This window comes from Saccostrea cucullata, unplaced genomic scaffold (genome assembly GCF_032062105.1).
Source record: "Saccostrea cucullata isolate Sc308-1 unplaced genomic scaffold, CSIRO_AGI_Scuc_v1 ctg1609, whole genome shotgun sequence".
NCBI lineage: Eukaryota > Metazoa > Mollusca > Bivalvia > Ostreida > Ostreidae > Saccostrea > Saccostrea cuccullata.
In genome coordinates this window covers 71,203-88,516 of record NW_026939034.1, presented here as the reverse complement: position 1 = coordinate 88,516, position 17,314 = coordinate 71,203, and the positions used below count along the sequence as shown (strand labels likewise).

General features: G+C 30.5%; 2 protein-coding genes across 2 annotated transcripts; both read left to right on the top strand.

Annotated features, from left to right (window-relative positions):
• The first annotated feature begins 204 nt into the window (after positions 1–204).
• On the top strand, positions 205–8,094 carry LOC134252148 (BPI fold-containing family B member 4-like). The gene is made up of 8 exons (XM_062734586.1): positions 205–383; positions 2,611–2,682; positions 3,504–3,674; positions 3,908–3,975; positions 4,575–4,617; positions 7,117–7,180; positions 7,290–7,366; positions 7,926–8,094. The coding sequence occupies exons 1-8, from the start codon at positions 354–356 to the stop codon at positions 7,974–7,976; spliced, it is 576 nt and encodes a 191-aa protein (XP_062590570.1). The 5' UTR covers positions 205–353; the 3' UTR covers positions 7,977–8,094.
• Positions 8,095–9,165: 1,071 nt separating this feature from the next.
• LOC134252147 (uncharacterized) lies at positions 9,166–17,294 on the top strand. Its single transcript, XM_062734585.1, has 8 exons — positions 9,166–9,288; positions 10,559–10,691; positions 10,797–10,934; positions 11,243–11,735; positions 15,016–15,117; positions 15,302–15,363; positions 15,750–15,884; positions 16,354–17,294. Exons 1-8 carry the CDS (start codon positions 9,166–9,168, stop codon positions 16,860–16,862), a joined length of 1,695 nt encoding a protein of 564 aa, XP_062590569.1. The 3' UTR covers positions 16,863–17,294.
• Positions 17,295–17,314: the final 20 nt, after the last annotated feature.

The following is a 17,314-nucleotide window of genomic DNA, read 5'->3' as shown; positions in this document are numbered from 1 at the left end:
AAAATAATAAAAAGGACAGATCATAGTAAGATTTTAGGATTGAAATTTTTTTATCATTATGCTATTTTTGAAGAACGAGGAAAAATTGAGCATGGCATAGTTGAATCAGAATTCCTTGGTTTTATAATATTCAATGGAAAACAAAAATGGCTTGGACTTATCATATTCCGATAAGAAAATCTTCTTTTTTTTTTAATTTAAGGGTGACGTACTATGGTTCCCGTCTATGGATACATTGAATAGCAGTGAAAAAAGTAAGTTATACCCTACACAATGAATCATCAAAAATTGTGTACATCTGGATTTCTAAAGAGGCGGTTCGATCTTTATTCAAAGGAATTCAAACACATGGAATGCTTCACTATAAAATCACCCCTGAGAAGGTTAGTGCCTTTGCATATAATAATGCAAATAATAAGACATGTAAACATTTGCACCAAATGTTTCCTCAGATTTCTCACTAATACTATTTATACCAAAAATTCCGTACTTTTATATGTCATCATTAATGTTTTTTTTAATTGTTGAATTATACGCTTTATTCAGTCCAGCCAAAACATTTTAATTGGACACTTATAATTTTTGTATACTGCATAACTTTAACACAAAAAAGTCACTGTTTTAGATTCAGAATACTTGAGTACCTGGTTTTGAAAGCTTTCAAATTCGATATAAAATCATACGAAAGGCAAAAACAATTGTTAAATAAAAAGATCGACAATTTCTAGTTGTGTGAACCAAGATGGTCACAATTTTTTAATACTCATTTACATGTACCTTTCAAAAATCTTTTTATACATGAAGGATATGGCAATGTCTTACTTGATCATTGAATTATTGTACATCCTACATTTGTATAAATAGTTAGGTTGCTTAAATTGAACATAAAATTTGTTTTGATAATATATAAATTAATTTTAAAGAGTGAATAGTTAATATTTTTTTGGTCTAATTTTTGTCGGTGACTCTAAACATTGATTTTGTTTTATAATTTACAAAAGATAGAATTTCAGAAAGAGCATTCCGTAGAGATAGTAAATCAATTAAAAATATGATATGTGTGCCAATACGTATCATCACGAATACCTCGCAGTGATCTAACTTATTACCGCTCTTTTGCGGAGGAGTCGTAAAAGCCTCAAATCTTGCGAGATTACTGGGGGCTCATGGCATTGTTTATAATTGTGACAATCGAATGATTTGATCAATTTTATGCCGAAAGTACAATGTTTTGTTAAGAACTGTACTCCAAATAGTACATTGTCAAATAAGGAAAGGCTACAATATTTTATCAGCTTTAAAATGTGACAATTTTCAATGAAAATTTAATGAGAAGAGTCCACTTAGTTAAAAATATCGTTAAAAGTGTAACATTTTAGGATTGGCTCCTCTCAAAAATTAATAAGGCTGGTTCAGTGATTGTTTAGCAATGTATCCATCAGGTTTTTTTTATTACTTTTCTGTCCTTATAAATTCGAAAATTATCGATCTTGTATTGTATTCAATAGCACATTTGTCCCCACCCAACAGACATTTCTTACCTACACCGCGAAAGAGTTCCGCTAAGTTAAGTAATCGCGATATCAAGTATTATCCTGCAACTACCCTTTGCATTGACCTAATAAAGGTAACCTAATAAACCAAAGCTTTATCCGGTCACTGCCCTAATAAAGCCTCGTGCATGTATTCCGACGTTCTAAACGCATTGTGACGTCATGTATATTGCAATGTTTACGCCATGGCGTCATAGTTTCAACTGCAGAGATGTGCCTAAATCTGTCGAAAGTAGCAAGTTTTGGACGTTAAAAAGTAACAAAATATGTTGCAGGATAAACAAAATACATGTTAACTGTCTTGAAATATAAGCGATATCTGGGCTCGGGTCGAAAACGTAAGAGGGCTCGGCAAGCCTCGCCCTCTATCACGTTTTCTTACCCTCGCCCAAATATCGCTTATATTTCAAGACAGTAACCATGTATTTTATATTTATATTACTTTTAACAGATAAAATGAATTCAGAAGCAAGGGTATCCGAATAATCTTTAAAGGAATACGTGTGCTTTTGGACAGAAGTGATCGAAAAACTCAGAAACCAAGACATTTGTACATATGTACATTTGTAATAAAAGAATTAACGCTATGAACTACTTATACTCAAACCACCAATGATAAAACCTTTCTCTGTTCAATGATTTATGGCATATAACTTTTGTAATTCCTAATCATAATTTATCTAGTGGTGTTCACTTACACTTGAAATAATGAACAGAGATAGTATATACGAAGAATGCTTCTTTGGCAAGGACAGAATGGAAGACAAACATACCGATTGGAAATTTTTTTATATCAAATATAAACGTCTTTTTATATCTTACATTTTATCTTTATTCTGAAAAATAAAGGTCAAATGCTTTCATAAAAGAATTTAATTATAAGGTCAATGTATCATTAGACACTCAAAATTTATCAAAAGTTTTGGACTTTTACATAAAAAGGCATTGTGGGCAAGTTGAAACTTTTGTGAGTTTTGAAAGAAAGGTGCATCAAAACAAAAGTTTTTTTTTTTACTTTAAGAAAAAAATGATCAATGCAAGTAGTTTTTTTTATCAGCTTTCCAAAGACAATCCTGGACTAAATACTTTTTGCGCAGAGAAAGTTTGTGTCGGGCGTCTTGTACCAGAGGTTCGTTATTTATTTATTTACAGAGAAAGTTTGTGTCGTACGTCTTGTATCAGAGGTTCGTTATTTACTTATTTACAGAGAAAGTTTGTGTCGGGCGTCTTGTACCAGAGGTTAGTTATTTACTTATTTACAGAGAAAGTTTGTGTCGGGCGTCTTGTACCAGCTGAGGTTTGTTATTTACTTATTTACAGAGAAAGTTTGTGTCGGACGTCTTGTACCAGAGGTTTCTTGTTAACTTATTTACAGAGAAAGTTTGTGTCGGGCGTCTTGTATCAGAGGTTTGTTATTTACTTATTTACAGAGAAAGTTTGTGTCGGGCGTCTTGTACCAGAGGTTTGTTATTTACTTATTTACAGAGAAAGTTTGTGTCGGGCGTCTTGTGCCAGAGGTTTGTTATTTACTTATTTACAGAGAAAGTTTGTGTCGGACGTCTTGTACCAGAGGTTTCTTGTTAACTTATTTACAGAGAAAGTTTGTGTCGGACGTCTTGTATCAGAGGTTTGTTATTTACTTATTTACAGAGAAAGTTTGTGTCGGGCGTCTTGTACCAGAGGTTTATTGTTTACTTATTTACAGAGAAGGTTTGTGTCGGGAGTCTTGTACCAGAGGTTTGTTATTTACTTATTTACAGAGAAAGTTTGTGTCGGACGTCTCGTACCAGAGGTTTGTTATTTACTTATTTACAGAGAAAGTTTGTGTCGGGCGTCTTGTACCAGAGGTTTGTTACATGAATTTACTTTATCGCTCTTTTCAGAGAATCATTAACCCTCAGTTTACACTTATTTGATAAATGTTTTCGATATTGATTTTTCTTCTGAAAGCTCGAAGAGAAATATCCGAATCAATATATGGACTTGGACATCTACAGTTTGGAGACGCCAAATGTGACGTTTGAGAAGAATTTGGCGGTGATAAAATTCTATACAGTAATGTTTGCATACATCCGGAATCCAGAAAGCAACATTTCTACACTGATTGCTAAACTTGATGGAGTAAGTTATATGTATCCAGGACAGGTTTCAAAAATAGATAAAAGTGCAAATATTTCGTTTTAGAAACAATAGGTAGATTATTTTCAAAACTCCCACTTACATTACTTAAACTGATGAGCATTCGATAGTCTCAGAAAATGACTTAGAGTATAATTTTTTTGAAATTTTCATGCAAATATATGGTCTATATCCAGTACGTGTTTTTTTGGTAATTAAAACTGATTCTTTTGCAGAATGCTGATATGCGAATCAGAGTCTTTATGACCAAATCAATTTTTCAGGGGAAAATAGTTGCGTTTGAGTAAGTGTTTATTTAACAGATACTAACAGACTGACCAGGAGCTTTGTAAAGAAATAACATAATTATTACAATTGAGTAGCGAAACTCATTTATAGGAAATACAAAGGCAACGTGCGCTTTGTTGGATATGACAACAAGACTGCTTGCCTGAAACTTTTGGGTCGGTGGATACAGTTTTGTTAAAAGTGCGGCAAAAGGCAATTTACCCTAAAACACAGTCAATGATTTCGTTAAAATTGTTTTTTTTTTCAATATCTTACACTGACATTCGCATATATCTTACTGAGCAATTCATATATTTATTTTGGACCAGCCAGGAAAAACAAAACTTGACATGATTGAATCTTGATATAAATTAATGTATGATAAAAGCTTAAACAATGCCCCTGATGCCGTTTTGCAGTCCTATTTAACACGAGCAAAAACATATCGAAAATTTTCAAACTTGAAACTTGCACCAAACTGAAAAGCAATATCCACTACTTAAAGCTTTCTGCAAAAAGTTGAGTATATACATATACATGTAAAACTAATTATAAACTTGACCTCAAACTTATATTACCTAAATATATATTTTTGTTGTCTTTTTGTTTTTACAGGCCATATCTAAAAAATGTGGAGTCAACTGTCCACGGTTTTGATGTAAGTTTATAATCTGGAATAGATGGTGATAATGTTTGTTATATTACTTTTTAAACAGTCTATTGTTCTGGCTTTCGCATACTATAAAAACAGGAAATGAAAATATGGTGAAAATACATTGTCTACTACAAAGTTATTCTGAACCGAAATCTTACAAAATTTCCGCATCCTGAATGCGACCGTTCCTGTTCTTTTCCCGATTTTATGCATTTTTTTGAATATAAGAAAATCTACAAGTGCGTACTCTTATTCCATTTCTATAAAGTATAATTATTGATGCGATGGTGAAATATGTGTAGCTTTGACGGAAAACAAAATTCAGATTTAGATTTTCTTTGCTTAGTATAGAAGCTGTATGTTGGTTTTACATGATATGATATTAAAATATAGTGATACGTTGCCATACGTTGCTAAATAAGAGGTTTATAATTCAAAGTTATGTAAATAAGCCCATATGTTGTTTTGTTGCAATATCTAAGTAATGCAGGCAACGTCATTCGAGTTAATGTGTACATATGAACACGTTTAGGGTGCAAAACACAGTTTTATGTATGATTATCAGGATGATTATCAGGATGTTACTTGGTGAGGGACAAGCAAAACTGACCCCTATAAAAAATAAAATGGAGGCTTGTTACATAGACTTCTGCATATCAATTGAAAGATAAAATTGTGAAGTTTGTAAATATCTAACTCATCAATTACTACTAGGGGGTATTTGACACCTGAAATATGGGGGATATTGGGTTGTTTATGCATCCATTTTCAGTGCACCTATGCATTTTTAACCCCCCTGCTCAACAAAAACAGAAAAAATCTGATAAAATAAGTTATGTGCGTTTCACAGAACAAGTCCTCAGGTTTTCTTTAAGTGTGCTTTTAGGGTACATTTTCCACCTCTTGAAAGAGCTACATTCCTGCTAATTGACTCTGCACATGTGAAAACAGGATGTTTTGGGAGTTATCTCCCCCTATTAAAAAATCTCACAATTTTTTTTCTAAAAATGAATGCACACTTTTTTCTTTAAATATTAAGTTAGACTCTACTTTATGTGAATAAAAACAAAAAAGATGCAGCTTTCATCTAAACTCCTATAAATAGCAGGAAAATCCCTACCCAGCATGCTTCTCTCTGGGAAAAACCCCCTGGATTTTATACGAAACTGTGTTTAGCTACCTTATGTGATTAACGACATTTTTGTGTATCAAAATGTTTATGTGATTATCTTCATTGTGACGTCATAATACGTTGTTTTTTGTTGAGTTGCTATGCATTTCAATAAACACGAACACGACTGATGAAGGCCGGTGACACGGTTCATTTCAAATATTTCAAAAAGTGTTTGAAAGTTTTTTTTATTCTAATGACAAAAAGAGACTTTGGATTAACTACATAATATATTTCTTTCATAAACATTCGATATAAATCTTTATCATATACCCAGCTGCATTTCACTTAGTTTTACTGTTAAATTTCTTCAATCACGTGAAGTTCCAGATTACCACACTGTGGTTTTAATCAACAATATCGGAAACTGATGATGTAGTAAACAGTTTTTGTGACACTCTTACTTGAGTATCAAAATTTTTCTCGAAAGACTGCTTTAATTTGTTAAATAACTTATATATATTTTATATATCTATAGTTGCTAATTGTAGTAGGGCATTAAAACGGTACATGTAATGAAGGGACACAGGTCTTTCTTTTCTTTTTCAATCAACAGTTTTCCCAGGAAAAGTTTGTGTTTTATAAGAGAAAAAATATCTTAAGGTAGTCCGATTCTTAGGTTATAAAATTAGCAGTCAAGAAATCAAAAACACTCCTAAAAGTATTTCTGAATCCACAAAGTTATGTAAATTTATCCACAACATTTCTTTTAAGCTAAAGATTAAAGTCCATCATATTATAAAGGGAAAGTTGTCAAATTTCCACTATTTTTCCAAAAAAAGGGAATGGTTATTTCAGCAATGCATTTCATAATTACAAATTGATCAACAAATATATCTTAGGTTAAAAAACGATAGGTATCCAGGCATTCAGGAAAACTGTCATGATTTTTATACTTATTGGGTATTTGCTTGTCTTCTATTTCCGTCATGTATTGTAGAATACATAGTGTAAAAGGATTTTGCTATCATTGCAAGAAACCACAAATCACTTCTTAAATTCATATCATGCTAATAAGCATTGGTATCTTAGGCTGAGTTCAAGAAAATCTTATTTCTCTAAAACTGTATTTTTCCTTTTATAGGGTACAAATGTCAACTTTAATAAGACCTTTTGTAAGACTTCTTAAAACCTTGAATCTTATAAAGATGAACAAAATAAAAATTATTGCATGAAAAAAAATCATTTTCAAGCTTTATTTTGATGCATTTAAATCAAATATTAATTTTTGAGGATCTGATATCCTTAAAACTGCTTCAAATTCCTAATAAGATGAAATTCAGATTTTATCAAATCATATCCTTTGTATGATTTTCATTTAAATACTTTAGATGCAGACGGTAAATTTTATACTAATGAGTGCAGTGGTGACAACGGTAGAACCAGCCCTTAACGGTAGATTATGATTTTATAATTATTGAAATAAATTTTAAACCTTTTACTTTGTTAATATGGTAGGTTAAACCTAAAATGATTTTGAAAATGTCCCATTTGAATGTTATAGAGCTCGGGAGAAAAGGAATGCCGTTACCACTTACACCTAAAATACAGTTGGAAAACAGTACTGTTCATTTAATTGAGGTAAAGTTATATCCTTCAGACATTGTTCATGGAAGACACATTATATACATGTATCCACTCAGGTAAAATACATTCTTCATGAAACTAGAATGATAAAAGTAAAAAGAAACAGTTCATGAAATAAAAACAGTTACTGTCAGAGTTCAAGATTCTTCAATCAGAAAGAAAATATTCTAAGACTAATAATATGAAGTCATCATGTTAATAGGAATATGGTACATTAATTAATTCAGATATAATTTATGTGTTTACATGTATGACTATTATGAGGTATGTAAACATACATTTGTAAGATGAGAATAGAAGAAAATATTTGCACTTTTTAGCGGAGGGGGTGGGTCGGTATTGAATTGATTGGATTGATGAAATATTTTCTTCCTTTATAAGACATTGATCTACATTTCCCAGGCAAAATTTTGTAAAGCCATATCCATGCATTGAACAATATATATATATATATATATATATATATATATCTTTTACACATATACATGTACATTTGAAATTTATAAATATTCATTAGTGCTACTTACTTTTCTTTTCTTATGTTATGTTTCAGAATGCTATTGTCATAGGGAGCGACGGAACATATAACAGAACAGAAGATTAGATCATTCTTCAGATCAATTGGAATATTCATTGGAGCATTGTTAATCCACACACCTCATGTCTTGAATACAAGCGTCCAGTAAAATACCGTATAAGTAGAAATTTTAGCGAGGATTTAATTTTGGCATTATAAGCGAGGTTGCCGAGATCGTAAAATTGAATATCGCTAAAAATTAATTGCAATTTATTTGTTTTAGCTTCTTTAATGTACATTTTAAAATCGCTGAATTAACATCTCGCTAAAAATAAATTACCAGTTTTTAAGGACAAATCGCTAAATTTGCGTCTCGCTAAAATTTCCACTTATACGGTAATCTTCGAAAGAAACGAATTCAAAAGTCTCTTTAAAACCTGTAATGTATATTTAAAGAAAATAAAACAAAAGAAATTATTCATGTTGATTATTTTATTTTTGTAGTAAATAGAATTTATTTTTTTAATTTTTAAAAATATGCAAATATTACTCATACATGTATTGCTAAAAAAAAGGATGGGAATTCTCTTTTTAAAACAGTGTTCTAATCTCAGCAGCGATTGACATTACTTGATGAAAAAAGGAGCAAGGGTTTTCTTCCCGCATGCACTCGATGGTTTGAAGTGAAAGTTGTTTCTTTGGATGAGATTTTGAAAAATGTCCTTTGTCACGACAGGCGTTTATGTGATAAAGATCGCTCCTAACTCAAATATAGTCATACCTATAATGGTAACGAAAGACCGAAATTTGAATCCCTTTTCTGGTACATTATGACTTCTCAAAATGAGTGAAAAGTTATAGAATAAAACGTAATACAGATCACAATCAATTTTCGATGTGTTGCCACAATAAATGACCAGAATTTGGTGAGCTACTTTTTTTGATTTGTATCACAGTCAAGACAAAACTACAATTTTTATTGTTTTAAATCCCAACAATATTTTATATATTGGTAAATATCCATTATTTTTTAACACACCGTGTTCTTAGGCAAAGTATGTTTCCGAAAAGAGTGACTACAGGAGAAAAAAATTACAGTGAGTTTGGAGTATGTTTGGAGTACAAATCTCATTATGGTTGACCATTTCTTAAGAAACCATATACAAGTACACTTAAATTGTAAAATCCCATAGACTAGAGAATGCAGATATTTTTTCTGTGAAAACTTTAACACATGTATACACTTGCATTAACCAAAAATACATTTATTTCTAACATGCGAATTCGGGTACAGATTGATAAGTGTGTAAAAAGCATCATGATCAATTACTTCAACAAGTCCGTTTTATCTTTGAAGAGAGAGATAGAGCAGGAGAGAGAAAGAGAGAGTAGCAAAATAGTATGTAGCATAAATTTTATTAAATGAGATAGGAACGAATCCATTGTAGACCTTCTGGTCAATGTTCCAAAGGAAGAGTATATATCCAGCTTTCTTCTTTCTTACAATTATATCATTTATTAGAATTATATAATAATAATGCATAATGATATTATAATTAATTGTGTTTATTTTGATCCAAGTAGGTACATTGAACACCGATCTCACAAAAAGATTAGAAATGCAAAGTTTATATTTTACCATGAGACACACGAATCAAGGATCTGACCAAAAAGTAAAATAGGAATTTTTAACGGCACACTGTCATAAAGATTCCGTGAAAGTATCATTGTATTTATACAGTAGTATAGATGGAGATTTGGATAAGAGAAGGGTATCACTTAATATATGCTAAAAAATGGCTATGTAAGCATTTTACTTATGAAAACTCGAAATATGTGCTTGATCAAAAAGAAGAGAAATAATGTAAAATAGGAGGCTAATTTCTTTTAATAAAATCTATTCACCGACGAGACGAAATACTGATACACAACAGTTGAAGTTTTGCCAAATGTTGTGAACACTTGCTGCATAGTTACATGTAAGCCAATGGATGAGATGACCTCAGAGAAAAAAATAAAACTGACTGAAAGGCAAAAGTAATGGTCAACATTGGGCTTCTTGTTAAGAAAACAGACATTCTTAACTTAAATACGAGTTGCAAAATTTACTTAAGCAGATTGTCCATTATAATTGTCTTCTTGGCAATAACAATATATCTCGTCTTTACGGTAATTTGTACTGACTAATGAGTATGAAAATGCCAATAAATGAGCAAATGTACGGAATAATTAAACAGAAAAAAATCAGTTTTAAAAAATATATACACATATTACGAGAATTCATAATCTGATAATCTTTGAATGGATACTTGACAAATGCAGTTAGTTATTGTGATGCATAAAAAGAAAAAAAATCGGTTTACTCGTTTTTGGGAAACTCAACAATATAAAATTTAGGTCATTAGTTGCAATTATTTTTAAGTTTGCTATTTTTGATTTTGGATTATAATTTCTGTTTCCTTTCAAGGTTCCGTTTAATATCCTTTTCAAAGGCCTGCGTCACTATTTGCTAAATAAATTTATTTACATGACTTAATTTTTCGTTGAATTAACAATGGAAATTTTATCTATAAATTCTGTTGTGGTTTTAATTCTTCATTTATTCTTCAGCATTGCATGTCAAAGGTAAGTATTCATACAGATGTCCAGGTGTTCTGCATTAAATAAAGACTCCATTTTTTGTGCTTCCTTCGAAAATATCAATTTATTTTAATGTTTATTTTTATTTTAATAGTGGCAATGAAGAAGGAATTTGCACATGCTCCGGATATTTTTACGACAAGAATTTGAAGGCATGTAAAGGTATTTAATTTAGCAGGTAGTCATTTATAAAACATAAATTTTGTAAATTGGGGAAATATTGTTGTATAATTGTTATTCATTTCTTTGTTTCATTTTCTCACAAAGAGTGTCTGCCTGGATATATGGGTCAGACTTGCTCACGAACATGTCGTTACCCTGGATTTGGTAAACAATGTCAACATGAATGCTTTTGTGGGGCAGAACACTGCGACTTTCGAAATGGCTGTTTAAATAACTCTATTGGTAAATTTGATAGATGATCACAATTTTGATTTAAATTAAATTTCATTTTAAATTTATTTTAATTTAGTTATGTTATCGATTTTTCCTTAGCATAAAATGTTATTTCTATTTCTTTTCCCATAATATATCTTTATATCTAATGAATTACAACAATTTTACTGTTGATTTATCTTTTTTTTTTATTCAGTTCAAAGGTTTAAGATTTTTATCGTAGAAATAAAATTCCGGATGTTCAGATATTCACTTATATGTCTAGTATACAACATGCACAACAGTTTATTATGATTTAATTTTAACTATCTTTGCAGTGAATGCAACCAATTTGAAGAAGAAAAACTTTTCATCTTACTTCAAAATAAGTATCATGGGATCAATATCCATTATAACGACAATAATAATAGCGATAGCATTTGTTTTCTTTCTATTTTTGCTTTTAACACGAATTCTAATTCTCCATCTAAAGAACAAAAACACTCTAAGTGAACCGAATGCTGCAGCTTCTGTCCTTGTGGAAAATGAATGGTACAATATGGACGTCCAGCGTTCTTCAGATTTACCCCCACAGATTCTAACAAAGGTAGATGGACAACCTTTCATTGAGGACTTGCATACAACTGACAAGCAAATTGGAAATTGCGGAGAGAGAAATTCGGAGAAAAAGACAACCGATGTTCTGGGAAACGATTTCGATAATACAGACACAAGGGATGGAGATAATGTGTATATGTTTACATTTGCATCTTTTGGAAGTGAGATAATGGGGAATTCAGTTCACGCATATTCTACACTTCAGAACAGCTAAATTTGCCCTTTTATTTATTAAACAACTTTTATCTACAAATAGCTTACTATTTGTACAAAAGAAAAAGACTTTTAAGTTCAAAACATTTCACTGATTGATAAATAGACGAGATTTTTTCACTGCAAAATATGTCATATTTGAATCAACGAAAAATATTGATTGGTAATGTATGGTTGTAAATTTATAGATCAAATGTATTTTGAACACAGAGTTACATGTAATTTAAAATAAAAGATTGAGTGGTTCTTAGTTAATTTAGTTGTCAAAAAAGGACACCAATAATATGTGCCTTATATTGAAGTTTACTGTAGAAACACTTTGATAATATCTTCATGAAACAAAAAATAGTTTCCAAAAAATTGACCCATGTGCCTGTAACAGAAATTTTCTTCCGCTTATTTGTTTGTTATTTTGATTCATCAATCATCATTGTCAACTTCATGTTCTTCTCCATCCATGCGTTAGTTTTATATAAAATGCTAATGATAAGTCTTTCACTAACTGTTTCTGCAAGACATTTTTAATATATATGAACCTACAGCATGGATGGGAAATGGGTTTAGCTTTTGTTCCATTCCACATGAACACTTCTTTTCAATACAGATAAACACTTCCTCTTTGGAACTCAGGCTACGCTGTGAGGGATTTACAAAGAAGGTGTGACGCAATTTATGCCCGAAATGTTTTCTGAGTTAAATCATACACATAAGAGAGTAAATTGCAAATAAGATGATTAATATTTTATTTTTTTTTATAGCTATTAAATACAATTACTTCCTTTACAGTTATAGCTACATGTTAGTACCAATCATAATTCCAAAATAAAAAATATTGAACTTCTTGGAGACCAAGATAACCTCTGCCTGAAGAAAATATGATGTTTCTTATCACTGGCAAAGGCATATGAAAGTAATACATTTTTCAAAGTTTAGAAAATAAAAGAAAAAACAATCCTTTATAACCTTTTCTTATATAAAATGTATCTCCTCCGGCTCAAAGACCTCGCTGACACAAAATTTAACTGAGAGCAGAAAAGAAGTGTGTTTGGTATATATTAAATCGAGGCTGACTCCTTCGGAGTGAATCACACTCGGGAAGAAATCCTTGTAACGCTGGCTTGAAATGTTTCGCTGCCATAATATATACTGTTAATTACGAAATATTTTTTTTTATCTACAAAAGCTATAATATCCCTTTAAAGAAAGCTTCCAGCTTCAAAAAATCGTGTCTTTTTATAATAAGTTTCCAATAACAAGAAACATTCAGTAACTATTACAATTGCTACATGTACATCTCCTAGACAGGCACTTGATCTCATCTCAAGAATTTTCTTGGGGACTGAGGTTCATGCCCTCTTAGATCTAACATGTTTAGCATTGCGTAATAGTATTCATATATATTTTAGATCGATCATTGCTCGTAATCTTAACCTCTTATATTTACTCTGTATTTTCCAGCGGTTTGATGGAGAAATAAAATTCAAGCCAGATGGGTTTCAAAATTGCTAATTTGCATATTCAAAATTATTTGAATATCCAACATCGCTTGTTCTTAACAAAATAAATAAGCGTCTTACAAATTGTCATAATGCATGCACTTTCAGTTATCTTCGAAAAACCCGACGAATAAAGCAGAATTTTAGGTAGATTAATAGTTTCCATGCTTTGTTTTAATTGGGGTTTAGACAAGAAAGAATTTTAATTATAACTTGTAGGTTGCCAAATCAGAACACTATAGAGAGACAAAGAAGTATGCTTGAAATAAATGTCCTCTCCCTCATAGTTGAGCATTCAACATTATAATATCGCCTAAATGCATTTTGTGGTGTCAATCCAAAAGCAATTATTGTAGGAAATATCTTTAAAAGTTTTAAATAAATGTTATGATTTTGTGATAATATACTGAAACATTATGGATCATGACAATATGCACACTTAAAATTGTATCCATCCCAAGTGAACTTTAAGAGTTAATTACATCAAGTCATTGACTTCACAGATCTTTAAGAAAAAAACAAAATATGTAAAACATCAATAGACTTACTACCTTTTTGAACATAAAATATATGGAAAGGAATTTTTTCTTCTTCTATTATCTTTAAAATTGATAAATTATATCATATGACTTTATTCTTCAAAGAAAGGAATTGAAATTGGAAAATGACATTGACTTTTTTATTTTTTTTCATGTAGTTTATTTCTATTTTATTTTCTTCTGATTTAATGTCCATGCAGCGCCGGTTTACTCGACGATGGATGGCGCGTCAATTTAGATACTGTTATATAAGTATGTAAAAACGTATTATTTTCCTATGCATGTTATCTCTTTCCAATTTTACCTGCTTTTTACATATGCTGTACTTTTTCTTAACATTATATCTTAACCCTGAAAAGATATTTGTGTGAAACTATGTTCTGATCGTTAATGAAAATTAAAGTTTATATAGAGCGCTCTCAATTTGAATCCGCTAACTTTTTTTACAATTCAAATATAGTCGACTGCGAGACGCAGTGATTAGTCTAAGAGCGTCTGCTTTAGAATCGCGGAGTAAGGACTTAATCCTTACGTTTGAATTCCAACTTGAGACATGGAGACCACCCCTTCTGAAGAGACTGTATAAACCGAGGTTCCTAGTCGTAATAGGTGCTGGCATGAAAATCCCTGTTCATTTGCTCTGAGTGTAGAATATAGAAAAATACTTGCAGCTCTCAACCGCAAGTGGTGGCGTCTCCATAAAAATGAAAAATAAGGGGACGGGATTAAAATTCATCATAATGTCACTATCTTATTGTAAAACATGTTTATTATCAAAAATCACAAGTTTAAAGAAAGCTCGACAAGACCAGGTGTATTTTAAGTTCCTTTTTAAAACAAAAGAGTTAAGCACGTTCTCTAAGTTTAAAAAGCAGAGAGTTCAAGAGACTCGATTCTAAAATCTATGTACAGCAATACTTGTTATTCGTAATCAATAGTTACGAGAGGTAACATTACTTTTGGTGTCATCGGCTTTTATATTATAGAGGAAATAAATACTTTCTCTTTTTCAAACAACTTTTATAATATTGAACTTTCACGAGATGAAATTAAAGCCTGCTATATGATTGAATTCTTTTGAATCAGCTGTTGTCTAATTGATCCTTAACACATCCTTATTTGGAAGTAAATTTCCAGAATTTGTTTCTTAAAGTCACGTGATCTAATTAAATTTAAAAAAACCATATAAAAGTTTTGTTGATTTACATTATTTTGCAAATGCTTTTTTAAATTACGCTTATGAAGTTTAGCGTTTAGATCAGAAATGAACGCATATCTAACAAAATTATGTCTAGCTTATTTAATTGTTTTGTGTCATATTTATAAAGTGAGCGGTCGTTGCCAACCGTACGTAATGAAAATTTATATTATTAGGATACTTAGAAGTTTAAAATGATAAAAGAAACATCAATACTATATTTAATACCAAATGTTTCTTTTTATTATTGTTAATTTATTCCGTTTGTACATACTGGCTAAAAAAGATTACGCCCATTACTTGTGCTACAAAAATGATTTTTTTTATTTGCAGGAACAATGAAAAAATGTGCTGTTTCGGATACTTTTTCGATGGGATGTCGAATGAATGCAAAGGTATGAAAAATTACAGAATAATTCATAAAATGTTTATCTGATACAGCAAATCAAAAGACAATCCTAGCAAAATCCTCTAGATCTATTAATATTGTATTATTTAAAAAAAATTAAGAACAAAGATATCAAGAAAGGTTGAGTAATATTTGAAGTAAATTGTATCTTGTTATTTATTTGAATTACTAATGAATTAAGATAACTAAAAATGATTATATTCGCACACTTTTAGGAAAACATTTCAAATTGCATAATTCAACAAATTTCAACTTAGAAGCTCGAATAGCTAAATTTAATTTATACTGTTATGCTTTATCTTTGTATTCTTCTCACAAAATCGTAGAAAAAATATTATTTACTATATTAATCTAGATTTATCTGCGTTTTAGAATGCCCGTTGGGTTACATGGGTTTGAATTGTTCATTTCCGTGTAGATACCCAAGTTATGGTAAATCATGCCAAAACAAGTGCAACTGTCGAGAAGAATATTGTGACATTTCTACAGGATGCAAGAAGGGGAAAGGTTGGAATAAATACTGTATTGTTAAATATAACTTTTAATATATATATATATATATATATATATATATATATATATATATATATATATATATATATATATATATATATATATATATATATATATATATATATATATATATATATATATATATATATATATATATATATATATATATATATATATATATATATATATATATATATATATATATATATATATATATATATATATATATATATATCAAATTACAACATGTATATCAAACAATTAATGTTTCTCATATTTAATTTTTTTTATTTATTATCTAGTATTTTAACCTGCGTGCATATATTTTAAAATGGTATCAGTGGTCAAATAATTATTGTAACGTTCCAGAATAAACTTTCTATAATCTAGCTTAAGTTATCAGTTTCGAGTCACAGATGCATGAAAAATACTTTCATCAAGCTCTCTTTTATCTTTCTTGTAGTGCACCTTCCCATTCGAAAAGGTCTTAATGCAGTTGTTGAAGGTCGTTTGAATTCAGCCAGAAACAATGCTGATTTAAAATCCAAGCTAATCCCAAACCAAACTGCACATCCTGCTAAAGAGACAATGGATAAACCAAACAAATCAAAGTCAGAATTACAAACAACTACGATCCTCATTGGTGCCGTGGTTGCTCTTTCTTTAATACTTCTTGCCACTGGGTTAAAGTTTTCCTGGAAAAGGGTAAAGCACACCTGTCTGAGAAATAGAAGAGAAGATACCAACATGCCAAATATAAAAGTCGAGCTAAAAAGAATTACGTGTGATTATGAGGACATGAAAGAAAATTTATATGAGGATCTGGACGAAAAGGAAACTTGCGATGACAAAGAGAAAAAGAATGAAGGCAATGCTGAAAATGATTACAATGACACTCTCAAAATCATAAAGATGGGAGGGAACAAAAATGATGAACGAGAATCCAAACATTTTTATGACGCTTTGAAATGACATCATGCGTTAGAACGTATGCAGGGCAGGAAAATGTATATAGTACTCATAAATTCTTTAAATGGTTATATAACGAAGATTCTAACAAGTGCATTGGGAAAATGTGTGTCGTTAGGGGAAGAGGATGAGGCTTTTCAACATGAAAACAGTACATAATAATAATTCCAATTAATGCCTGCAAGTAAAGCTGTTTAAAATTGACACATTCATTGACCTTAACTAGAAGGGATCGAAAGAGACAATGAACATACATCAAAAACTTTGTTATTTTGATTAATTCTGACGGATTTCACGTTTTATCTGAGTTATGTTGTTAACTTTCTTCCTGAATCAAATGTTTCTCTTTGTCAAAGTCAATGAACAACCTATGTAACATGTACATTTACAAAAAAAAATCAGATTTGTAGTATCATTTTCGTTATTTCTTAATGAATCATGAAGAATAAAGTTAG